Source organism: Aotus nancymaae, unplaced genomic scaffold, assembly GCF_030222135.1.
Source record: "Aotus nancymaae isolate 86718 unplaced genomic scaffold, 86718_ANA_hifiasm-v0.15.2.pri h1tg000016l, whole genome shotgun sequence".
NCBI classification, from domain to species: domain Eukaryota; kingdom Metazoa; phylum Chordata; class Mammalia; order Primates; family Aotidae; genus Aotus; species Aotus nancymaae.
In genome coordinates, this window is record NW_026988428.1 from 16,198,486 (window position 1) to 16,226,212 (window position 27,727).

The 27,727-nt window shown below is 32.7% G+C and overlaps 1 protein-coding gene across 1 annotated transcript in view; it reads right to left on the minus strand.

The window, feature by feature from the left end:
- Positions 1-27,727, minus strand: part of LRRIQ1 (leucine rich repeats and IQ motif containing 1) — a 219,348-nt gene that overhangs the window by 23,759 nt on the left and 167,862 nt on the right. The window contains exons 24-25 of the mRNA XM_012442102.3: positions 11,878-12,010; positions 9,052-9,112 (exon numbers count right to left, since the gene is read on the minus strand). Coding sequence (XP_012297525.2) covers positions 9,052-9,112; positions 11,878-12,010 — 194 coding nt within the window. The remainder of the gene's footprint in view (positions 1-9,051; positions 9,113-11,877; positions 12,011-27,727) is intronic.

A 27,727-nucleotide genomic window follows, 5' to 3' on the forward strand; every position in this document is an offset into this window, starting at 1 on the left:
CCAGCATGCCTCAATGACATTTCACATAGCCACATCATGATCAACAAAACTAGAAAACTGACACTATATCAATATTATTACTAAACTACGGACCTTATTAGGACTTCACTAGTTTTCACATGCACTATTTTTTTTCTTTTTTGCAGTTCTATATTTTATCATATGTATACATATATGTACAGATTATGTATTGCATTAGTATGTATAGATTCATGTATCATCACAATTAGGACAAAAATTGGTTTCATCTTCCCAAAGAAACTCTCTTGTTCTCCTTTATAGTCATATCCTATCCTCAACCTAAGCATGGCAACTAATCACGTGTTCTCTATTACTATAGTTAGGTGATTTTAAGGATGTTATATTAATGACATCACATAGCATGTAATCTTTTGAGATTAGCCCTTTTTAACTCAACATAATGTTCTTGAGATCTACGGAAATTTTTGTATATGTCAAAAGCATTCTTACTTTTTTGCTTTTTGTTGGTGTGTTGTATATCCATTGCATGTATATACCATCATTTCTTTAGTCTTTTACCCATTCAATGAGATTTGGGCTGTGTTAAGTTTTGGCTATCACAAATAACACTGCTACGAAAATCTATGTACAGTTTTTGTTTGAATAAAGTTCACTTCTCTAGAAAAGATGCTCAGGATCATAATCATTAGGTCATATGTTAACAGTATATTTAACTTTATAAGAAACTTATAAAGCTTCTGAAGGTACCAAAGTCTTTACAAGCTTATAATGTTTTTTTTTTTCTCCAGAGTGGTTGTGCCATTTTCACCAGCAATTCCTGAGAGATCCAGTTGCTCTGCGTACTTGTCAACACTTGGTAATTTCAGTATTTTTTACTTTAACCACTCTAATATGTGTAGAATGGCATTACATAGTGGCTTTAATTATTTTCCTAAGTGAACACTTTTTCATTTCTGTATGACAGAAAGAGAATATAAATACTTCTCTGATTATGTGGTTTGACTTTTCATTTCTTTTTATTTTCTGAATTGTGTCTTCTTAAGGGTAAATGCTTTTAAATATGAAATACAATTGATTTGTAACTTTTTTTGGTTTAGGTTCTTTGCCTCTGCCAGGTTTGTGGATATATCTTTCTGTTTTCTTCACTAAGTTTTATTTTTTATTTATTTTATTTTATTTTACTTCTTTTGGAGTCAGGCTTCGCCTCTGTTGCCCAGGCTGGGAGTGCAGGTGGTGTGACCTCAGCTCACTGCAAACTCTGCTTCCCTGATTCAAAGGATTCTCATGTCTCAGACTCCTGAGTAGCTGGGATTACAGGCATGTGCCACCATGACCAGCTAATTTTTGTATTTTTGGTAGAGGTGGGGTTTCGCCTTGTTGGCCAGGCTGGTCCCCAACTCCTTGCCTGGAGTGATACACCCACTTGGGCCGCCCAAAGTGCTGATATTACAAGTATGTGCCACCGTGCCAGCCCTCTTCAATACATTTTATAATTTTGGCTTTTATATTTAGGCTCATAATTCATCTTAAATTCATTTTTCATAAGATGAGAAGTAGGAGTCGAGGTTCTTTTTTCATGTAGTTATCTAGTTGTCCAGCACTATGTATAAAAAGGGTTATCCTTTCTCCCCTTAAATTGGTTTCGTACTTTATAGAAAATAAATTGACCTTATAAGTATGGATATTTTTCTGGACTCCCTATTCTTTCCATTGATAGAGTCTTGTATCTTAACACATATATAAATATATATACATAAATGTATATACAGATATATATGCACAAATATATATATGCATAAGTAACAGTCTTTATTACTGGGTATTGGCAGCAAGTCTTGAATTTAGGGTAGCATGAGTCTTACTCTTCTTTTTTCAAGATTCCATTTGCTATTCTAGGTCCTTTGCATTTCCATACACAGTTTAATACCAGTGTATATATTTCTACTAAAAATCTTACTGGGATTGCTTTGAATCTACAGAATATTTGGAGAGAATTGACTTCTTACAATTTGACTTTTTCAAATTATTTACAAATGTGATATGTCTCTGAAATTTTTTAAAGCAGTGCTTTGCAATTATCAGTGTAGATGGCTTGTGCATTTCAATGTAAACATTTACTTTTAAATGTTTTACATTTTTTGATACTGTCATGAATGAACATTTTAAATTTAATTTTTAAAGTTTATTGCTAATATATAGAAATGTAGTATATTTTAAATTAATCTTTATTGTGTGGCCTTGGGTAAATTCATTTATTATGTCTAACAACTGTGGGGATTTCTTAAGACTTTTATGTACAAGTTGATGTCATCTGTGAAAATCAGATGGTCTTTTCCAGTCAGATTTTCTTGTCCTGTTCCTGATATTAGGTACAAAACATTGGGCCTTTAACCACTAAGTATTATTAAGTAAAGAAAGTTTCTCCTAGTCCTAATTTTCTACAAATTTTTACCATAATTCCTTTGAATTTGTGGTAAAAATTTTCTGCATATATTGAGATAATAATTTTTCTCCTTTTAATGCTAATGTGGTAAATTAAAATTCTATTTTTACTAGATATAGAATTGAAGGTTGACTTTTCTTCTTTCAGCGCATTGAATATGTTCTTCTGCTTTATGCTGGATGTCAATATTTATGACGGAAAGTGAAACATAATCCTTACAAACAGTCCCCTGTACATTATATATAATTTAGCTGCTTTAAATTTTTTTTCTTTCATAATGGTTTTCAGCAGTTTGATTACATAGCTGTAATTTTTTTAATGCACATAGCAGTTTGATATGCATAGGTGTAATTTTTGCGTTGAACTTTTTGAATCGGTCGTCTCATATTTCTCACCAAATTTTAAATATTTTCAGTGATTAGTTTCACACGTTTCTTTCATCTCTAGTCTCTTTTCTGGAAATTCAACTATGTATTTATTAGCTTGCTTCCTATTGTCTGACAGAGCACTCCAACTTTGTGTTTTTTTTTTAAGTTATTTTTCTCTCTCTGCTCCACTTTGGAGAGTTTATCTTGCTTTGTTTCTAAGTACACTTTTCTTCTGAAATGTGTAATTTATTAAGTCCAGCCATCAATTTTTTTCAATTAAAGTGAAATAGTTTTCATTTCTATATTTTCTATTTTATTATTTTTTAAAGTTTCTTTTCTCTATTAAGATTTCCATCTGTTTCCTCAACATTTAAATCTCTGAATGTATTTACAATAGAAGTTATAATTTGCAGGCAAGAATCTTAAAAAGGTTACTTGATTTGGTTACAGTGATGTTTTTTTTTTCTTACAAGCCTCATTTTCCTGCTGCTTTGAAGGATTAGCAGCTTTTTACTGCACACTGGACACCGTAATTTCATTTGCTGAATCCTCAGATTTATTTTGTTAGCATCCTTTAAACTCTGTTAGTTTTTATTCTGGCAGGCAGTTGATTCAGTTGTTGATTAACATGGTCTTTTTGAGGCTTATATTTAAGTTTTACTATTTTAGATCTAGAGGAGTTTTTAATCCAGGGCTAGAGTCACCCCTTCCTAAAATTTAACTTTACATGGTCTTAACTAAATGTCTGGGACATTCTCCTCTGTAGCAGGTAAGAACTCCAATGTTTCACAGTTTTGGATGGTCTCTAGAGTTTCTTTTCAGTTCAGATATTTCGGGTAGCTGTTCTCTTCTGGATCTCAATGAATCTCATAGTACACTATATACAGAGCTTAGTATTTGGCCAAAAGACTTAAGGAGACCACTATGCCATTTTTTGCAACCCTCTAGTATTTTACCCTGTAAATACCAGCTATCTCAGCAATTCTGAACACTCCTTTCTCTCTTTCTTTTCAACTCAGAGAAACTACTGAGCTCTCTTTGGGCTTCTCTTCCCTCTGCTGCAGTCCAGAAAGTGTTTCCAAGCTGTTACCTGAAGTGACTGTGGAATTCATGTGTTTCTTTTATCTCAGTGATCATAGTCCTGTACTGCCTGTTTCCCATCTTATAAAATAGTTGTTTGATTTATTTTATCCAGGTTTTATAAAAAAATTTTTCTTCAGAAGTACTGATCTGATACCAATGAATATGTCACAGCCTAAAGCAGAAACAATTAAGACCACAAATAAATTTGTATTAATTTTTATTTTTATTAATTGGTATTAATTTTATTAATTGGCATTTATTAATTGGTATTATTAATTTTTAAACTCAGTATCATTTAAATATATCCATTTTCTGCCTGGTTTTAATTTGTTCCTCTTGCCTCCTGAATTGTGTTCTATAATATATATCCAATCAATTATTCATTTCTTTAATATTAAAAAGTTCTTAATTTGCCTCTAAATGTGTATTAATAATATGGCAACAAACTTCTTGGTATATATTCTTTGATGTCTGTATTTAAAATAATCTGGATATATACATATATATATACACACACAAACACACACATGTATATGCACACATATATACATACATATATATATATCTCCAGAAATATATTCACATTAAAAAGATATATATGGCCGGGCGCGGTGGCTCAAGCCTGTAATCCCAGCACTTTGGGAGGCCGAGGCGGGTGGATCACGAGGTCAAGAGATCGAGACCATCCTGGTCAACATGGTGAAACCCCGTCTCTACTAATACAAAAAATTAGCTGGGCACAGTGGCGCGTGCCTGTAATCCCAGCTACTCAGGAGGCTGAGGCAGGAGAATTGCCTGAACCCAGGAAGCGGAGATTGCGGTGAGCCGAGATCGCGCCATTGCGCTCCAGCCTGGGTATCAAGAGCGAAACTCCGTCTCAAAAAAAAAAAAAAAAAAAAAAAAAAAAAAAAAAAGATATATATATCTCCAGAAATATATATATACCAAAATATATGTGTATGTGTATGTATATGTATGTGTGTGTGTGTACATATATATGTGTGTGTGTGTGTGTGTGTGTGTATCCAAAAATATGTATCTTTTTTTCCTCCAAGAATGGGCTTGTAGACTAATAGGGTATTCAAATACCTACTTTAATAAACACTAACAAGTTTCTTTCCAGAATGACTGTACCAGCTTCTACTTTGAGCAACTGTACATAAGAATTTCCACATTGGTGACATCCCTTTGCATTATCCAGTTTTCTAATTTTTGTCATTTGATTGATATAGCCATAAGACATCTTAATTTTCATTTTCATTCCTCTCATCTGGCATCTCTTCACATACACTTGCCCATTTAGGCATCATCTCTGTGAACCACATATTTATATTATTCTTCTAATACATTCATTGGGTTACCTGAGAGAGATCTTTTTATATTTAGATATTAAGCTCTGTTAAATTAGACACTGACAACAGTAGTCATATACCTGTTAACCTTTTCTATAAAATCCTTAATACAAAGAAATACTTAATAGTCAACAGATATTTTTGCCATATATTTTGTACTATTTGTACCTTTTAAAAATGTAGTTTTAACTGCTAAGTTGCAAAGATATTCCTTATTTTACCTGTTTTACAGCTTTTCCTTTCACATTTGGATCTTTGAACTTTATGAATTCTGTCCACTGTTGTAAAAGGTGTGCATGCATAATCCTGTATTTTTTCAATGCCATTTACTAAATAATTTCAACTTTCTAATCTTCATAACACAGAGTCATAGATCTATACCTGACCTTGCCATTCATTTCCATTGGTCTATTCATCCATTCCGATGCCAACCATAAAGTTTGCTTTAGCTTTGTACTAAGCCTTTATTTCTTGCAACACAACTTGCTCTTCTTTTTCAAAGTTGACACACATATTCTTGGGTTTTTAATCCTCAAGACATATTTTAAGATGAGATTTACCAGGCTTATAAAAATTGTTGTAATATTGGATGAGATTCCTTCTAATTTATAGATTTGGGTATAATTGACACATTTTCTATACTAAGCTATTGTACTCATTAATACTAAACTTACCTTAATATTATCATACTCAACCTAGATCATGTTTAACAACTGAGTCAGAGAAAGTCACTGAGAAAATTGCAGCCTGGTGGGTATCAGCCAAATCCCTCTCTGGAAATTGTCCTTTGCTGGAGAACTGCCTTATTTAAGTCACACCTTCTCCTGAGGAGCTGCAGGAACATTAAAACCTGGTCTCCTTGCCTCAAACTAGGAAAACCCAAAAGGGTCTTCCTCATCTCTAGAGTTCACTTCCCCTGAAGCACCTCTATCATAGGTCGCCATTTCCCTCTGTTCATTTCTGCTTCTTTCATCTCTCACAGGAGTTGTTTTGGAAAGCTCTCCTGAATAAACTCCCTGCATTCAAACATAAAACTAAGAGTCTGTTTCTGGGAAATCTGAATTATAATTCTGTCTTCTGCAGAAAAATTCTGGAGTTTTGGGAAATCCATTTAATTCAATTAAATATAAAAAATTAGCTGGGCACGGTGGTGCGTGCCTGTAATCCCAGCTACTCAGGAGGCTGAGGCAGGAGAATTGCCAGAACCCAGGAGGCGGAGGTTGCGGTGAGCCGAGATCGCACCATTGCACTCCAGCCTGGGTAACAACAGCGAAACTCTGTCTCAAAAAAAAAAAAAAAAATTGTCTATATATTTGACATGTCTTCTGATATATTTTTGGATGTAAAGAAAATGATATTTTGTTTCCATTTTTCTAATTCCTGTCATGCAATATGCTTTGCTCTTGCTTGAAAGACAGAGATGTTATTTACCAGCATCCTCAATATTTAGATTTAAATGTTTGATTATGCTTTATTGTTGCCTCACTAGTAATAGTTACTAAAGAATATTCTGGATGATACACTTCCCTATTATTAAGAAATAAAATCCATTGTCTTTTGGCATTCATTGATTCTGGCATGAAGTCAGCTGTCAATCTAATTATTGTTCCTTTGTAAGTGATTTTCTGATTTATTAACTTTATCTTTTATTGTGTCCAGTCTAGAGTGCATATCAATTAATTTTTCTTATTTCTGGAGCTTATAATTGGTTTACTTGCATGCCCATCTGTCCTTTCTTAACAGTTGATAACTTTTGTTTCATAATTTTCTGTCCTTTTATTATGGTTGTTATTCTTACATTTTTAAGAATCTTATAATGGTAACAGTCGTGGTTTTTTCTTTCTGTTTTTACTTTTCATTTTCCTCTTAGTTACAGCCTTGTCCCAATTGTGTAATAATCTGCCTTCAGTTCCTTGGCACAAGTGGGCAAGTAGGGCGTTTTCATTCCTTAATACTCTTCTTGATTTCTACTCTGGTCCTTTAGTTAGTTCTGTATTCTTTTGATAAAAGCCACTGATGCCCTTCCCTACATCCATTCATTTAAAAAAGGAGACATCTGGATATTTCTATTCCACTACCATTTACCTTGTTTTTGCATTCAGTTGTATCTTTTCAATGTGAAAACAAAATGTATCATTGTAATGTATGTTATTTATTTGTATGTAGTGGAAAATGGAATATGGAAAAGGATTAATATCCAATCATTAATCTCATAGACCTATTATGATCAGTAATCTATCCAATTAGTTTTCATTCATTTTTAAAAGTGGAAAAATTAAATATCATAACCCTTTTTGTTTTTTGAGAGAGTCTCACTCTGACATCCACTCTGGAGTACAGTTGTGCAATTTCAGCTCATTGCAACTTCCATCATCTGGGCTCAAATGATCCTCCCACCTAAGCCTCCCAAGTAGCTGGACTACAGGTGTGCACTACCATGCTCAGCTACTTCTTTTTTTTTTTGTATTTTTGGAGGTAGAGGTGGGGTTTTGCCATATTACCAAGACTGGTCTCAAATTCCTGAACTCAAGCAGTCTGTCTGCCTCAGCCCTCAAAAGTGCTAAGATTACATACCTGAGACACCACGCTTGACCATAATATAATAACATTTCATTAGCCTGGCATTCATGGACAGATTTATGTTCTCAATCATTGCTCTCAAGTGGCTACTCACCAATCCATGTCAAAGTGTTAATCAATAATATGTGTGGTGTTAATGGCCTAAATTGGCAATTTTCCTTGGATAATCTGCAGGCCACTTTCTTAGAGAGATCTCTATTAAAATGCAAGAAGGTATCTGTTAAGTGGTTATCTCAAATCTGTGCATAGATTCCATAAATATTTTCCAAAATACACGCATTTTAGTTAGAGACTACCTTAATATTTGCTTCTCTTTCAGGAAAACTCCTTGCATGAGTTGTTCATGAAAATGATAAATATATCAAGAAAATGATAAATGTTCTGGAAATCATAATACTCTTTTCATTCAAAAAGCACATGATCCATTCATATAAAATTCTACAAGACAAGCTAAATTATAATCAGTTTTTTGATGAATGCAGAATCTGAGCAAGGGGTAATTGGTTGTAAACTTTGGGTCACTTGATGCATACATTTTCACCTACCAAGGAGGCCACACACTTCTGTTATTGGTCAGAGTACTCTCTTCTCTGAAAATTTCTGGAAATGTACTGAAAAATTGTTGTTTTGTGTGATCAAATTTCCTAGACTCCATATTGACCATTACCCTTCTGCTTACATAGTCTTCCTTCTAGTAGCATATAGTGCCATTGACTTTAGCAATGCACATACTGTTATACTGCATAGAGTCTTTATTCTGATCATTATGTTTAAAGCCTGGTTGTCCTAAAAGCTCCAATAGTTTACACTTTATTACATAGAGTGGTTGAGCTCACAATTATTTGTTAACTTTTATATAGTTGGATTTTCTAAGTAATGAGTATACTTTGGTATTTCCTCCAGTTATAGCCTACAAATTCTACTCTTCTAAAATGTCCAAGAAAAAAGTTTCAGTTTTCCATTCAGAGTAATTTCCCATCTAAAGTAATTTTTATTTTAAAGTTGCAGGATGCTAATATTTTTACACCTGTCATATAAAATTAATATTTTTAAGCAAGGTCATATTTTAAATTATATTACAAGCTAAGAAAAGATGTAATTATTTTAACACATATTTTGAGATTACTCCAAATAGATACAGTTGTGATATTTTCATAGTTTAATTATGAACATATTTTAAAGTGCCATTTACTGAACACTAGTGTCTACAACATTTTTCTGTAATTTTAAACACATTTCTTACCACAAGCTGAACTCTTCCACCATTAAGCACATCTGGATCTAACTCTGGCAAAAAGTGATTCCTGAATAGTGACAAAAACAGAAAGTATTTTATAATGTAAATGTAGAGGAAGCATATAAAAGAAATGCCCAACTAAAACGCTTGAGAGAAATCCATTATTTACAAAATGGAAATAACAATTTTCTTAAATTAGGTTATAAGCAAAAAATAAGTACAAATGTACATCTTTCCCGAGTTTAAAAAATCAATTTGAGATAAAATTTCAATTTCTAAATAGCACTTTAATACCACCCTTCTTTGTCAAACATAAACACATGCAAAGAGCCAAAACTGATGAAAACTACTAATAATCTTTAATAAACTATAAAAAATTTAAATGTTTTATTTGTATTTACTTACATGTTTTAGTTGTCTTTTTAAAAAGGTAAAGCTTCCTACTTTTAAAATAGCTCTAGTGTCTTTAATGCATTATACTATGTAAAAAATAAAATTATGTTTAAAACTAGAACAATGATATTTGGCTCTTCAAGAACTCTTGTCTTTGAAAATAATTTTTTTCTTAAAATATAACTACCTATTTCTTTTATGTATTACATTTTCAAAGGAGAAAGTTTATGAACAATTGCTTATTGTTTAAAATATCATATATAACTTATTTATGAGTAAAGGATACTGTTAAATGTTTAAGTGTATCAAAATTTCATCCTAAAACATTTTCCATATATTCTTACTAACACTACATCAGTTCTAATGTTTTTAATTTTCTGAACAAGACCTCTTGTTCTGGTTAATAGAGATAGTAAGTTATGCATTCTATTATCATACATTTATTTATAATTCTAGGGATGCTTTCTGTTATGGTTTGGATATAGTTCTTACCAAAATGCATGCTGAAATTTGATCCCCAGTGTAGCAATGTTGGGTGCTGGAAACTAGTGAGAGGTATTTGGGTTGGGCCATGAGGGTGGATACCTCTTGCGAATGGCTTGGTGCTTTCTTGCAGTGAGTGACTTCTTGTTCTTGTTAGCCTGGATTAGTTCTAGCAGGGCTAGATTAGTTCCCATGAGAATGGGTTGTTGATAAGCCAGTATACCCCTTGAGTTTTGCCCTTCATATGTGTCTACTTCCCCATTGACCTTCCACTGTGTTGTGACCCAGCATCAGACACCAAGCAGACACTGGTACCATGTCCCTTGAACAACCCAGCCAGCAGAACCATGAGCTAACTAAACCTCTTTTCTTTACAAATTACCCAGTCTGAGCTATTCTAGCAACACAAAACAGACTAAGACACCACCCTATTAAATTGATTAATAACAACATAAAATAAATTGTGTTTACATTTATTTGAATACTTAGTAGAATAAAAATTCTCAAATATCAATGCCTTTATTCCTATTTTTTTGTTCACATGAAAATCTGACCTAATTCTGACTATAAAGTTTTATTTTCATTTTCATATGATTTTTCACATTTCTAAATGAATTAAACAGATAAGAATGATCATATATTAAAGTTAAGTTTACATATATTATTAAAAGAGATTTGTTTTTAACATATTTTGACATGCTGTTAAACTAAGTTTTAACTGTAATAATTACAGGTTTTTGTTTGTGTGTTTGATACTTAGGTGAAACAGTTACTACCCACAATGCCTGGAAATATTTCTAAAATTGTCTTTATATTTTATTCAATATTGACATATGTTCTTAATAAATGCCTATAATAACACTTTTACTCCTTTGTGGACATATGTAGCTAAAACAAAAATCTTTAAGATCTATGTAAAAATATCATCTCTGGACTTTTATTTCCTTAAATCTTTGGTTCAGGATGCATAGGTATGCTTTATATCATATTGTTATGGGCTGGATTCTGTCCCCTAAAATTCATATGTTGAAGTTCTAATCTCTAGTACCTCAGAATATGGCTGTACTTAGAGATAGAGATTGGAAAGAGGTAATTAAGATACATAAGGTCATATAGGTGTACCTTAATCCAATATCATGGGTGTCCTTATAGAAAGAGAAGATTAGAACAAAGACAACACAGCCCAAGGGATGACAGTGTGAGAATAAAACAAGAAAGTAGCCATCTGCAAACAAAGGAGAAGGTCTTCAAAGATACTAAACCTTCTAACACCTTGATCTTGAACTTGTAGCCTCTGAAGCTGAGAAAAAATAATTTTCCATTGTTGAAACTACCCAGTCTGGTATTTTGTTATGGCAGCAATAGTAAAATGATATATACATTAATGTAACAAAAATTAATTAAGCAACTTTTAGACTTAAGGTACCTTGTTGCTACAGAATATAGACATTTGATATCCTCAACTTTGTAGCTCACTCGTAGGCCATGAGTTAGAATTATTATGTCTCTATAAAAGAGAGAAAACTGAAGTCTTGGGGCATCACCAAAATGAGTTGTGTGACTGGTAAAGTAACAGACACTAGGCTGAATTATAATTTTAACTGTCAAACTTATAAATAACAAAAATAAAGCAAAATAAAACACAGCCTACAAGATACATGATATCTAAAAATGGTTAATGAATATCACATTTTTTACTTTAAAGAATAGAATTATTTTGTGACTCTTCTGTTGGTTTCAAGCATTACAGAATAGAGTTGTTCCCAAACATTTCCAGGTAAAAAATAGAAGGAGTAATTAAATCTATTCTATATGAAAGGCCTTTGTATAACCTAGCAATGTGGTGTATTGGCCTTTGGCTATAAAGTCATGTTTGTTTTAGCACAATTAACCTAGGTTTCAATTTTCAAGATGTGTTTACAATACAAAAATCTAATTTAGAGGAAATGACCTCACCATTTCATATTTCTGGAATTAGTTGTTTCATGAACCGCAACCTGTGTGTGAAGCCATTTGTATGTATATTCTCGATTCCTTTTTAATTTTTCATTTGCAGTGGTCTCTTTGTGGATAAGGTCTTCTTCTATATCTGTGAAAGAAATATGGAACATTTAATTTGTTATTTAAAGAGATCAAACTTTGGCCAATCAGTTCCATCTAGGCTAAACATTTTATCAAAAGAAAGAAAAAAAATTGACTAATTTATGAGAGCTAAATGATCTGTTTGAAAAGTAATGTCAGTCACAGATTAAGTATTTTTCCTGCTTAAGTTTCAAATCCATCTATCTTTTAAAAAGTATTTTAAATCAATCACCATTTATAGGGTTTGTTTTGAGTTTTTAATTAGAAAAATCAGAGTTATTTTTTGATAGACTGTAGAATTCTTCTAATATAAAATCATCTGTTCCCTATCTGTACTTGCGGGATTAAAGTCTAATTGTTCTTATACCACTCTTACCCATATGTAGAATTTATAAATTACGTTGAGTGTATTTGGAGTTGAATTTTCATTTACATAAAACTGAGCTTGCTTTGTGTCAGCTAATATAATATTTCATGCATTTCAGAGTTACACTGAAGACCAGTTGTTCTGAAGCATTTTTGGTTTGGGGATTGCTGGCTTCATAGACTTGATTGAAAGTACACCAAAGGGAGACCCCTTTTAAAATCTAAGTCACAGTAATCAAACTCAGAACAATCCTGTGGTTTAAAACCTGATATTTAAAATGTCAATTTATTACTTTGAAATATTCTTTCATTATAGATATTTGTACATAAGAAGTCTATATATTTGCAAGTTGTTTGGAAAATGAATAAAGCATGGTGCAAAACCTATTTTGAATGCTCTGTGCATGTAAGTGCACACACACATACACACAAGCTTAGCATGTATCATTCAGAATATGTTGAGGATGATACATCTAACATGTCTTTCTTCCTTAAAACTTACTGTTGTAATTAGTGAACTAACTCTAGTTTTCAATTTAAACAGATGTCGAAACCAGGTCTCTGGAAAGCTAAAAATCTGGATGCTTTGGGTATCTAAAACTCTGTTACTCAGTAAAGTTCCTATTGGTTCTTATGCCACCTTATGTTTCTAAAATGACTTCAGCTCTAGAAACCTGAACTTAGGCCAACTATTCCATAGTTGCTACAATTAGAAGAACAATTACTTCACATGAGGGGACTGGCCATTGAATCTATGAGCAGACTCCATTTTCATAAATAGCCTTATAATTACACAAAATTATATAACAGACTCAAGCAAAGGGAAGATCTGGCATTGCTACACACTGCACTGAGTCTCTTTTCTCGCAAAACCCCAGCTACTGATCTGCTTTTCTTGAGTGACCAGGCCAGATGATGGACAGCACAGTGACAGAAAACAGTGATGACTCAGTGATCCTGATGATCAAGTGAGCCCAGGACTTGAACCTCAACTACTCTTGATATGTAGAGAATCCTTTTGTAACAAGTATATGTTTAGTTAAAACAGAAATAATCTCAGTCTTCCCATTTTAAAAAATAGTGGCATATACTTGCAATAGTCACTTTTTAAAGTACTCATTTTGAAAAGCTTTCCTCAATTCTACAATAACACTTCATAAACCCTAAGTGGTTTTACATCAGAACTCAGCCAAAGTTCTAAACAACAATTCCTGAGTAAAAAGGAGAGATTTCATCCTAAGGATACAATTATTATTAACGATTTTAACCCCAAGGCATAAATTGGTAGATTGGCATGAATTCAGTGTAAGAAACAGAACAAACATAGTGGTAAAGTTGGCTGTATGTACATGAAAATACTGCAATTCAAATAGAGGAATGATTCTGTCTCAGCAAAACCATTTCAGAATCACTCCTGTTACTGAGGAAAAGAAAGTAACATTTACTCTTGGAAGCCTGCAGAAGTCCTTCTTTTAGCAACTTGTGTAGGAAGAATAAGGACAACTTGGATTAATTAACGGATACTTACCAGTTTCCAGTTAGGCTGCCTGGTAATTCCTTCCTTTCAATATTAGAAGAAGCATCATTCTGCCTGGAGAACTCTAATCCCTTTACCCACAGTTCTTTGCTACTTCTCTGGGTCTTGCATAATTAATTCCCTATATCATCAACTTAAGAAAAATGCCATCCTTTGATTCTTGCTATTCTCCTGTTACTACTGTTTATATGTGCTTTTTACTTCAAAACAAAACCTTCAGTAATTTTATTTAAACAGTTTTTGAATTTTATTATAAAAATCATACTCATTAGACAATTTAGAAAGTAGAAAGTCAGAGAAAAGACAATCTGCAAACACAATTATCAAGAAAACTACTGGAGAATATTTAAAGGCATTTTCTTGTAGCCGTTTTTGCATTTTTTGTTTTGTTTAGTCTTTAGTTAACACACATAGTTGTTCCTCAGTACCTATAAGGGATTGGTTCCAGGATCTTTTTGAATACAAAAATTGGTAGATGCTCAAGTCCCTGATATGAAATGGTGTCTTCTTATAACTTGTGAACATCCTCCTAGATACATTAAATCATTTATAGATTACTCATAATACCCAATACAATATAAATTGTTATGCTATACTTTTAAGGAAATAATGACAAGAAAAAAATTGTACATGTTCAGTATAAGTGCGTTCTGTAAAATATTTTTTTATCTGCAGTTGGGTGAACCATGGATGCAGCACCCATGGATATGAGAGGCTGACTATAATTACATATATTCTTCATATTGTATTTTCAGTTAGTATTATAATAAATGCACTATATGGAATAGAAAACTCAGACATACTTTTCATGGTTTTATACTATGAGCTACCAACTTATTATATAATAGCTTTTTAATTATCTCTTTTTTAATTATACTTTAAGTTCTGGGATACATGTGCAGAATGTGCAGGTTTATTACACAGGTATACACATGGCATGGTGTTTTGCTGCACCCATCAACTTGTCTACATTTGCTATTTCTCCTAATGCTATCCCTCCCTTAGCCTCCCGCCCTCTGATAGGCCCCGCTGTGTGATGTTCCCCTCCCTGTGCCGATATGTTCTCATTGTTCAACTCCTACTTATGAGTGAGAACATGCATATTTGGATTTCTGCTCCTATGTTAGTTTGCTGAGAGTAATGGTTTCCAGCTTCATCCATGTCCCTGCAAAGGACATGAACTCATCCTTTTTGATGGCTGCATAGTATTCCATGGCATATATGTGCCCACATTTTCTTTATCCAGTCTATCACTGATGGGCATTTGGGTTGGTTCCAAGTCTTTGCTATTGTGAACAGTGCTGCAGTAACATACTTGTGCATGTCTTTATAGTAGAATGATTTATAAACCTTTGAGTATATATATAGTAATGGGATTGCTGGGTTCAACGGTATTTCTGGTTCTAGATCCTTGAGAAATCATCACACTGCCTTCCACAATGGTTGAACTAATTTACACTCCCACCAACACTGTAAATGTGTTCCTATTTCTCTACATCCTCTCCAGCATCTGTTTCCTGACTTTTTAATGATCACCATTCTAACTGGTGTGAGATGGTATCTCATTGTGGTTTTGATTCACATTTCTCTAATGACCAGTGATGATGAGCTTTTCTTCATAAGTTTGTTGGCTACATAAATAATCAATCCATTTTAAAAGATGGAATTAAAAATAATATATGTAATAATAAAAATATTTTGAAGAATTTGATATAATCTATATTGTCAAATGGTTTTAAAAGGTCTCACCCATTTACTACATACTGTATGAGATTGCTTACTTTACTGAGTCCCTGGTCAACAGTAAAATAGTAAATATTTTGAAACTGCTGATAATTTGATAACATTAATGGCCAATAATGGTCTTAATTTATACATCTTTGCTAGTAAAATTGAACACTATAATTATTTAATAATTTTAGTTCATACACTCTAATATATTTTTCTTGTTTTCTTCAATTATCTTCTAGAGTCTAGTTTTTCTTTTTTGTTTTTAACTGACTACTCATGATTCTTTTTCTGTTATCACTGGTGCAAATATTTTCCCCTGACCATTGGTTGATTTTAGTTTCTACTCTATTTTGAAAGGGGGCAATTTTCTTTTTCTGTAGGCATACAAATTTATATATTTGCCAAAAATCTTCTAAACTATAGGATACTTTCCCTTCATAATTTACAGGTTTGTATTTCCCATTTCCATAAACTACATGAGATATAAGAGGATTTCAGGAACAAATTGGACACTCTTCCAACATTTTGTTTTCCACAAATAATATCACTAAGAGATATTGTAAGATGGCCTGAAACTGACTTATCTAACCATTATATTCATTCATTCATTCTCTTCACTGACCTTACTGCTGGATTCTTACAACTCTTTTCTGCAGGCCTCTGGGACACCAGACTTCAAGTATTCCCTCCTCTCAGGATCCTTTATAGATTCCTTTAGATGTTGGTTCTCCCAATTCTGAAATTATCTAGGAGTTCCCACTCTTTACTTGGCACTGTGCTGGCTTCTGATGTCAACTTGATAGGCATAGTTTCTTATCTCATGGGGTTAGCAGCTGAGAGGACTAGGTATCACCAACCTCTATCTTATTCCTGTTCTTGTATCTCATATTTCCACCTGAGTTTCAAAATCACAACTTGTCTTTACCATCATCATCCTACTAAAAATGTTTTTCCCCCTAGATTCTGAAGTAATTCAGATTGGTCAGTCTGTCCTCAACACTGGCTACTCATTCTTTAAGTAAAAATATCTAATCAGAAATAAGATCTAGTCCACCTCCTGGGTAACCTACTAATCTGGTTCCTTCTTTCTTTCACCACTGCAACCAGTGGTTGCAGGCCCCTTTCTGAACATGAGTGAGCAGTCCTGTTGCTCATACATATGTGGTGACATACATATGTGTAAGGGTAACTTTCTTACCTGTCACAACAGAAGAGGTTCTCTTCCTCTTAAACCCAATGCCTTAAACTGTGCTCCAGATTCCAATCCTTCCATATAATCTAAAATCCCTTGCCATCAGTTTCCCTTTTCTTCTATATTTTCAGTATCCCTTAAAATTGACTTTTTACATTTCCCTCCAGTGACTCCTCTCTCTCTCCTTCCCTAATCAGATGAGCTTCTTGTACTAGTAGACAAAGAGTAGTCTCTGTTGACTTACTTGCCATTCATGCTTCAGCCCTCTGCATTATGGCTTATCCCAACACCTTCTCACTGGAACTGTGTACATCAAAATCATCATAATGCTAAATTTGGGGGATATTTTGAAGTTCATGTCTTACTGACTTCTCTATAGTATAATTCACTGTTGTCCACTCCCTCCTTCTTGAAAGGCTTGTTTGCCCTGGATTTGTTATCTTCTCCATGTTTTTATTCGCAATCCTATGGCTAAACCTTAGTCTCTTCCAAGGGCTCCTCTTCCCTTGCCATCTTTTTCAATCTCAGGATTCTTCCCTGGGGTTCTATCTTGGCCCCATCTTATTTTTAGGTTATACTCTCCCTGTTAAATGATACCCATTCAAAATTTTCAATTGCCATCTTTATTTCCTTCTGAGACATGTATTCAAATCCCCTCCCTTATACGCCCAATAGATACCTCAAGCCAAACATGTCAAAAAATTGAACTCATGTTTATTATTTAAACCTTTCCTAAATTTTCTATAATGCTGTCACTATCATTAATTTAGAACTGAGAAAACAGAGTGTGGCACTGATTCAGAATTCTTTCTCACCTTCCAATTGCATATTTTACCATCTATGTTAAATCTGTGAAATCGCCTCCATTCCACTGCCACTATTTTTAATTCAGGCTACCGTTGTTTCTTCTGAATTACTGCAACAGCCTTCTAATTGGCTTCTGCTTTTAATATATCTGCTCCCACAGATATATCTCCATACTACAAATGATCTTGCTAAAGTACAAATCTAATTGTGCAATCTCATAGGTTAAATTCCTGGTTTTCCACTGCCTTTAGATAATATTTATATATTTATTTATTTATTTATTTATTTATTTTTTGCATAATGCACCGGTCTTAGTTTCTACCTTCAGACATTTCTGTTAGGTTCCTGTCTCAATCCCCTAGACATAGTGTAGTTACCCCAAATGTTCTCTTTTGCCTGCAGACCTTTGCCCATACTGTCTTCTATGCTTGGAGCTATCCACTTTGCCAAGAGTATTCCTGGTTCAGGTTCTTTAGGTCTCAGTTTAGAACTTACATTCTTTGGGGTAAGCTCCCTGATCATCTAACACTAAATTCCTTATTTAAATAAGGTTAGGGATGCCCATTCCAAAGAACCCTATAGAGACCCCATGATAGTATTCATTACATTTTATTTTATTTTATTATCTATGTGTCTGCTTTGCCTACTATTATCTAGGGCAAAAATTACAATTACTTTTGCACCAATCTAACACAATATAATCTTCTTAAGTGGTACATAGTAGGATGAGGCTCAAAAATATTGGTGAAATAAAATAATAATTACCATAGTTGATTAATGTTGTCTCAGTGCCCTAAGAAAAGAACTGGAATTTGGAGGTTTTTAGCACGTGGACAAACCTGCACATTGTGGAGGAAAACACATGTCTAAACATGATTCACTTAATTATTATTATAGAAATTTCAGCTTCGAAAGTCAGGATTAGATTGGGATAAAGCTTAGCAAGTAATGGTAGGGAATTAAAACACAAAACCAGGCTGGGTACAGTGGCTCATGCCTGTAATCCCAGCACTGTGGGAGGCCGAGGAGGGCAGATTACCTGAGGTCAGGAGTTCGAGACCAGCCTGGCCAACATGGCAAAACCTTGTCTGTACTTAAAATACAAAAATTAGTCGGGCATAGTATTGCACACCTGTAATTCCAACTACTATGGGAAGGCTGAGGCAGGAGAATTGGTTGAACCCAGGAGACAGAGGTTGCAGTGAGCCAGGATCATGCCACTGCACTCCAGCCTGGGCAACAGCGTGAGACTTCATTTCCAACAATAAAATAAACAAACAAACAAAACACAAACACAAAAATAAAAAGAAACACTACTCATTCATATAAGATACTTTATAAAATGTTTGAAATGAATTCAATCATAGAGGAAAGCAGATTAGTTTTAAGAATTTCATGAAAAGAAATGAAGTACTTTTTAAATTAATGAAAATATTCTTTTCTTCATGAAAAGCACAACAAAAGTGTTCATTAAACCCATATGCTTCACATAAATTAGTTTTCTAAATTTTCAATATAACATAATATCCTAAACTGAGGGAGATTAAGATTCAATTAGCATTTAGGGCACAGAAAAATAAGCTAACTATTTGTATTTTTAATACATATGGCAACTTTCCCATGACTATTTTCTTTTCCCTTAATGGCTTTTCTCAGTAATATAATAAAATACTCTTGGTTTCATGAATAGAGATGAGTTCATTTCTTTACCAAAAGTTTTTGGAGGACATAGTTGCGGCTCAGAAAAACACTTATTCATGCAATGGAAATATTTTTGGTAACTTTGATAAATGGCTGATTCTATGTATCTTATGTGGGCAATACTACATTTTTTATTTATACTATAAAGCAAAAGTGGTCTGTATGTGTTTATTAAAATAAGTTATTACATTATGCCTCACAAATGAAGCACAACTAAAAATGGAATTTGGCATAAATGTTACACTAACAGAATTTTAATTTCATTAACATTTATATAAATATTTGTTGATAGGCTGTTTATGGTTTCTTCCTTAACCAATCCAATCTGTTGTTGGAAAGTTGACAGCATTGGCATGAAACCAGTAACTCTATAAGAGCCATTTGTGTGTGACAAGCAATATCTCTATTCTTTAAAAATATATTTAAGTATATATGTAATTAATCACTCAGAAAAAATGACTTCGTGAATAAAGAGGATTGTTGGTGCAAAATTTTAAAAAACAGAAATTTCGGGAATAGTGCCAAATATATGTAAGGTCAAAGGCTAACATCAGCACCAATCACTCCTCTACATATTTCACTATATTTTATGGCAGAGAGGGGAAAAAAAACTAGAATGAAAGTTGTGTGCTGGTTTCTGACATTTGAATTAATTATCAAAATTTGTCCGTTTGGGGGATAGGATAGTACATAAAGTGTATGAATGACCTTTATGAAGGCAAAGAAAAATAAAGATAAGTTACTAAATTATATCTTTGAGACTATTCAGATTTTGCAAGACACATTTTTTGATATTATGGAATTACCAGATTTAACTGAATGCCTCTAGAATAGCAGAAACATCCTTTAATAAACTGAATATAGTTGTACTTATTAACCAATTATAATAAATATTCTGTATTCAACTTATACACAATTTCACATTAAAAGAAATATGTTTGCCATGTATATTGTTCAGTTGGGCTGTATTTCCTTACTAATATCTTTATAGTACAGTACCTAATACTATATAAAGGGTGATGTTTTGGTTTCTTTCAAGAGAACCACATAACTCAGGAAAATCCTAGGTTGCTTAAGTCATACATTAACATGTAATGTGTCTATGTGTTTGCTATTATTAGGTATGGGAATAAAGTAAGGTGAGTGGGACAAGCGAAGTACTTGCCTTATGCATAACATTTAAGAAAGTGCAAAAAACCTCAGTAATTAAGATAAATAATCTTTTATTGTAATATTTAAAAATCGAAAGTAATGCAAAAATTTAAGAGGAACAAAATACCAAAATTTTAAATGACAGGACTAGTGACCGTATTATGCCAAGTTGTATTGAAGCCTGATGCAAAAGGAAAAATCAATAATACTAATTCTGTCTCTGTCCTTGTATTTATCCATTTCTGAGAAATACCAATGTAAATGTTAGCAGGCTATTGCTTTTAAAACTACCCAGTAGCCATGGAGTTTATGATTGTTTCCCATGAGGCTCTCACACTACCTCATTTTCCATTACATGAGGTCCTGGAATTGTGACTTATAGGAAATTCATTAGAGAATAAATTAATTCAGTCCATAAAACTAGGGTCTGTAACTTACTCATCTTTGTATCTGCCTAGCAACAAAATCGTTGATAGTAAAGTTGGCCTTTTCACTTACTAGCTGTGTAATGTTGGGCAAATTACTTCTCTTTTCTCTGTCTCAGTTTTCTCCTTTTAAAATGTAAATAATAACATAAAATGAACACAGAGTACCTAACATATAGTAAGGATTTAATAGCCATATTACTGTTTTTATTTAAAAATGTAAAATGAATTCCAACATGCATAGCCTTAATGCTATCTCAATTGCCAAAGACCAGGACTTATTCTAAATTCAGGTCAACTTTGGGGTTCTAGGGGGTCACTGACAGGAGGGGAAGATTCATGATTCACACAAAACTAGCCAGAACAATTTTTTGGGGGTGAGTCCAGGAAGAACTCCTTACCAGAATTCTAAATATGTAACCAGTATTTTTAAATGTATTTTATTTCATAATATGTAAGGATTTTAGTGTGTCTTTAAAAAGAAAAATCAATTTCCACAAGATAAGAAGAGTAGATGATCTTGATTGATTTTAAGTCATTTCATGTAATTTTTATCAATTGCTTAGTAATAACCATGAAGGAGGCTCCATTGACATGATTCTCTCCTGTTTCACCCTCTCAATTTAATTATCCTTGAAAAATATTCCTCTATCCAACCTAGACTCCCTCAGGGAGTGTTAATATAGTAGGTCATCCAAACTAAGGCCCACTCAATAGAATAATGGAGCGTCTAATGATATCAGTATGGCTTTCAGAATAGCATGGTCTTAGCAGCCACATAAATATTATTGCCACACACATATATATGTGTTACTTGAAGGATGATACATATATACATACATATATATATATATATACACACACATATATATATGTATATATATATTTATGTGTAGCTTTTGACTTCAAGTCCCTACTCTATTCAAAGGATTTTACTCATTGATGAAAATGTGTTTCTAATTCTACTCATTTATGTATATTTATTCATTGAGGAACAAGTAGGTGGTTTATCTCCTTTACTAGTTTTATTGCAGAAGAAACCAAGATGTGTACTATATTGATACATTAGTGATAAAAGCTTCAAGAACTCAATAGAACATACTTTATATCATTACATAGCTATATAACAGAAATGCTTATAGCACATATGTCTATATGTTCATAATGAAATTTCCATTATGTGCATTTATATCATTTTATTTATTATACTCTTCTGCATATGAATTCTATATATGTCAAACTGAATTATATAGATAAGTTTCTGATACAGAGATAACTTCACACGAAATACTGAATATATATTAAAATGCTGCTTGCATTATACAAAGCAATAATTAAAAATAACTTTCACAATATGCAAGACCACATATTAGAAACTAATAAACCTGGCCCTAAAGTTATTGCTGTCCATAGGCAATAATATTAAGCAATTATCCCCATAGCTAGCTGAATATTTAAGAGTTTTCCTGTTGGATACTTTATTAATGCCAAAGTTTTATCTTCTATTGTACTATCTTTAGAAAGAGACTTTTAATTTACGTAGCAGAATTTCGTTTGTAAATGAATTGGGTCTTTTCTACAGGAATTTCACTTTTAATTTAAAACTAGGTAAAAGCAACCCTCATCTACTTATATTCTAGTGGAGAAATGAGTCAATATTGGTAGGCATTATAGGTCCACACTATAAAATTACTTTTTAGCTTTAAACTATTACTCATATAAATATTAATTTTTGAAGGCTTTTTAACTATTTTATTTTGAAATATAACACATACAAAATTTTACATATAGTATGTTTATACTGAATTTCAAGATTTATAAATAAATATACTATGAAATATAAGGAATTAAATAAATTACATATTAAATTATATGTAAATTATAATTATATAAACAAAATGTTGTAAAACATATTCCTCTGATCATTTCAAAATATAGAACACTGCCTGCACACCAGAGGTCCTGCTCAAAAATCTCTTCTAATATACCATAGAATACTATGCAGCCATAAAAAAGAATGAGTTCATGTCTTTTACAAGGGCATGGATGAAGCTGGAAGCCATCATTCTCAGCAAACTAGCACAGGAACAGAAAAGCAAACATGGCATGTTCTCACTCATAAGTGGGAGTTGAACAATGAGAACACATGGACATAGCGAGGGGGACATCACACAGGGGTCTATTGGGGGTGGGGGACAAGGGGAGGGAGAGCATTAGGACAAATACCTAATGCAGGAAGGGCATAAAATCTAGATGGGTTGATAGGTGCAGCCAACCACCATGGCACTATGTAACAAACCTGCACGTTCTGTGAATGTAACCCAGAACTTAAAAATAAAAAATTTTTAAAAATGTCTTACTTCTCTTAAGGGCAATTACTACAGTGAAGTTTATAACCTTGACTTTCTTGATTTCCTTTTATAATGTGTAGCACCTACATGTTTAAGCACTATAATGTAGCTTTGTTTGCTTTTGAACTATACATAGATAGGACAATTTTGTAGGTATTATTTTGTTTTCATTTTTTGTTCAATATTGTTTGTAAAATTTACTCGTGTTGCTGTGAGTAGATATAGCTCATTTTTTAATTGCTGTACTGTATTTCACTATATGAATGTATTAGAGCCTATCCATTCCACTGTTGTTGGCCACATCGGTTGTTTCCAGTTTTGGGCTATAAAGAACAACACTTGCATCCCACTTCTGTTATTTCAGCAGGGACATGGATGCAACTGGAGGCCATTATCCTTAGCAAACTAACACAGAAACAGAAAACAAGATACTGCATGTTCTTACTTATAAGCAGGGGTTAAATGAGAGCACATGGACACATAGAGAGGAACAACACACACTGGGGCCTATTGGAGGTTGGAGGGTGGGTGGGGAGAGAAAGTCAGGAAAAATAATTAATGGGTACTAGGCTTAAAATCTAGATGAAATAATCTGTACAACAAACCCCATGACACAAGTCTACCTATGTAACAAACCTGCACTTGTACCCCTGAACATAAAAAGGAGAACAACAACACTGCCCTATCCTTGTGCAAGGGTTCTATAGTGAAAATATCTATGAATGTTACTTGCAGGATGATGAAATGTGCATATCTTCAACTCTACTGGAGTGTAGAAGTTGTTTGCCTAATAGTTACATCAAATTACAATATACTCCAATTAGCAAAATATGAGTTTCATTATATATCCTCTATAACACTAAGTTTTGTGAGGCTGCTTTTTTTCTTGTTTGCTTTTAAATTTACAATTTTAATTAGCCTTTCTCTGCTTGCAAATGAGATTAAGCACTTATTTATATGTTCATCAGTTATTTGGATTTGTTTTATAAAATGTTTGTTGAAACTTCTTGTTTTAGTTATTTTTCTCTTGAACTGTCTGTATTTTAATGCTTCCTAGGAATCATTTATATATTCTAGATATGAGTGCTTTGTTGGTTATGTGTGGCAAATACCTTTTCTATGTGGCTGCTGTTTTACTACTATTATGAAACCTTTTGATGTATGGTGGTTCTTAATTATAATATGTATATATTTATTAATAGGACTAGTACTTTTTGCATACTTTTGAAGAAATAATTGCATATCTAAAGGTTATGAATATATTCTTCCATATTATCTTCTGTAAGTTTTATATTTTTTTCTGCTTACATTTAGGTCCTTAATGTGGGCAGAATAACTTATTTTAATATAGATGACTAATTTTAAAATAAGATATTAGAAAAGCCTACCTATTCCTCACTGAGTTGGAATGCAACCTCTATTACAGTATCAACTAAACATTATATGTATGGGCCTCTGTCTTGGCTCTTCAGTTGCCATTTTCTATGCTATTACACTATATATCCTATCTCTCCCTACCCTATCTATCCACCTCACAATTACCACCATCCCATCGCATACCACACATTATTGACTGTCTTATTTGATGCAGTTCTATAATAAGTTATGGTGTTCAATATGGCAAATTCTTCCACTTTATTTTTGTTGAGTGTGCTTTGGCTATTTGTGGATTTTGAATTTCCATACAAATTTTAGATTCTGCTTGTCAGCTTCCACAAACAAACACTGTGTGGGATTTAATTGAAATTGTAGTCATAAGTTAATTTGGAAAGACTTAATTCTTTACTATTTAGACTTCCAATTCATAAATATACTTAAAGCTTTTCTTTAACATTTTAATATAGCTTTATGATTTTCTTCATAAGGTCTTGCATATATCTTATTAGATGTATTCTTCAGTATTTGATTAAAAAATATTATTACCAGTTGCATTTCTTTTCCTTCTTATTGCTGATCCATAGAGTTAGTTTAAGAATAGGATCAGTTTGGCAAATTTTATTGTTTTTTAGATTTTTTTCATTTCCTCTAAATTTTCAAACATATTGACATAAAGTTGTTCACAATATTATTTTATTACATCTTTAAGGTTGGTATCATTTGTCAATCTACCCCTTTCCTATTCCTGATATTTGTGTTTTCTCTCTTATTTTCATGATCAAACTTGCCAGGGTTGCATCACATTTACTAGTCTTTTCAAAGAATTTTGGCCTTATTGATATATTTTATTACATTTTTTTCTATTTCATTAATTATTTTTCCCTACAATATGTAGTGTTTTTGCTATTTTTTAAAATCATTATGATTTCTTCAACTCATAAGTTTTTAAGTGTTCTTTAATTTCCAATAAAGTGATTTTCTAGTTATACTGGTTTTATTGATGTATAGTTTACTAGCGTTGTATTCAAAAGACACTCTGAATAAGATTTTAATCCTTAAGACATTTTTTGATACCTGATTTAAGACCAGTATAAATTCAAGTTTGGTAAATATCCTATGTGGGCCTAAAGATAATATACATTTTCCAATTGTTGAATGTTCTGTATAAGTATTTTGGACAAATTTTATTAAGTCAGTTTACCAAAGCCTGTCACTTACTGATTTATTGAGTATGTGCTATATAAATTACTGACAGAAATGTGCTTAACATCATCCAATATAGTTGTGGAATTTGCTACTTCTTAGTATATCTTTAATTTTTCCCTTATTTTTGAGGTTGTGTTATACTAGTTTATTAAATGTATCATATCTCTCTGGTAAATCGAACTTTGTATCATTTTGAAATTCTGCTCTTTAGGTTTGGTAATGTTTCTTTCCTTCTAATGTGTATTTTTCCTTATATAAATGTAAGAACATCAGCTTTTTTTTTGTTAGTGTTTTTGTGGCATATTTTTTCCATCTTTTTGCTTTAGAATCTATTTCACCTTTATAGTTTAAGTTTGCCTTTTGGATTTTTAAAAAACTTTTTATTATACTTTAAGTTCTGGGGTACAAGTGCAGAATGTACAGGTTTGTTACATAGGTATACATGTGCCATGGTGGTTTGCTGCACTCATCAACCTGTCATCTACATCAGGAGAGGGAAGAAAAAAAATTAATTGGCAAATTCGCTATTGATTGCTTTAAAAGTTTATCCTCCTTATGATTCACTCAATTTCTTGAATCTATGAACTGATGTCTTTCATTCAGTTAAGAACATTTTCCAGTCATTATCTTATTGGGGATCCTGTCTTCCTAGAACTCTAATTAGAAATAATTTAAACCATCTCTAGGCCAGGCATGGTGACTCACTCCTGTAATCCCAGCATTTTGGGAAGCCGAGATAGAAAGATTTCTTGAGCCCAGGAGTTTGAAAACAGCTTGGGCAATATGATGAAACTCCACCTATACAAAAAATTGAAAAACAAAACAAAACAAAAAACCTAAAACGAGCAAGGTGGTGTTTGTCTATAGTCCATGATCATGCCACAGCACTCCAGCCTGAGCAAGAGAGGGAGACCCTGTCTCAAAGAAAAGTAAATAAATAAAATAAATAATAAACCATTTCTAACTTTCTTTATATATTTTTATATCTTAAATTTTTCATCTCTTTGCTTCTCTGCACTAGATTCTCAATAATGAGTACTCATATATTTCCAAATTTATTTCTTCAGCTCTGGTTGATCTGCAGTTAAATTCATATAACGAGATTTTAATTTCAATTATTTTGTTTTCATTTATATTCAATTTTTTCCTCAAATCTGCTTTCGCCTGTAGATATTTCTATTCATATTGATAGTTTTTATTCATTAAACAAAGTATACATACATATCTCACAATCTGTGCTCAATAATTCCAATAATTATTTGTATTTTTTTTTCTGATGTCTGTTGTTTCTACTGGTTTTTACACGTGATCTTATGTTCTTATAAATGAAAATGTATTTTTACATACTTTTTTTGTGCGTGAGGCTGACTCTTGCTCTGTTGCCCAGGCTACGGAAGTGGTTCAAACATGGCTCGCTGTAGCCTCAACCTCCTGGGCTCAAGTGATCCTCCTACCTCAACCCCCTGAGTAGCTGAGACACAGGTGCTCACCAACACATTCAGCTAATTTTTAAATTATTTTATAGAGATAGAGTCTCACTATGTTGTGCAGAGTGCTTTTGAACTCCAGGGCTCAAACAATCTGACTGCCTCAGTCTCCCAAATTGCTGGGATTACAGTTGTGAGCCACTGTACCCTGCTAGAAATTATATATTTTAAATTATTCCAGATATATAGAGGTGTTATCAGATTGGGATTGTTATATAAATTCACATCTTAATATTGTTTGTTAGGTTATATTCTGTTTTTTTTGTTTCAGCAGGAGTATTAATCTAGCTTTCTTTCCTCAAAATAGAAGTTCTGCATCACTTTTTAGCTTTCTGATACGGTTTGGATTTTGTGTCCCTATGCAAATCTCATGTGGAATTGTAATCCCCAAT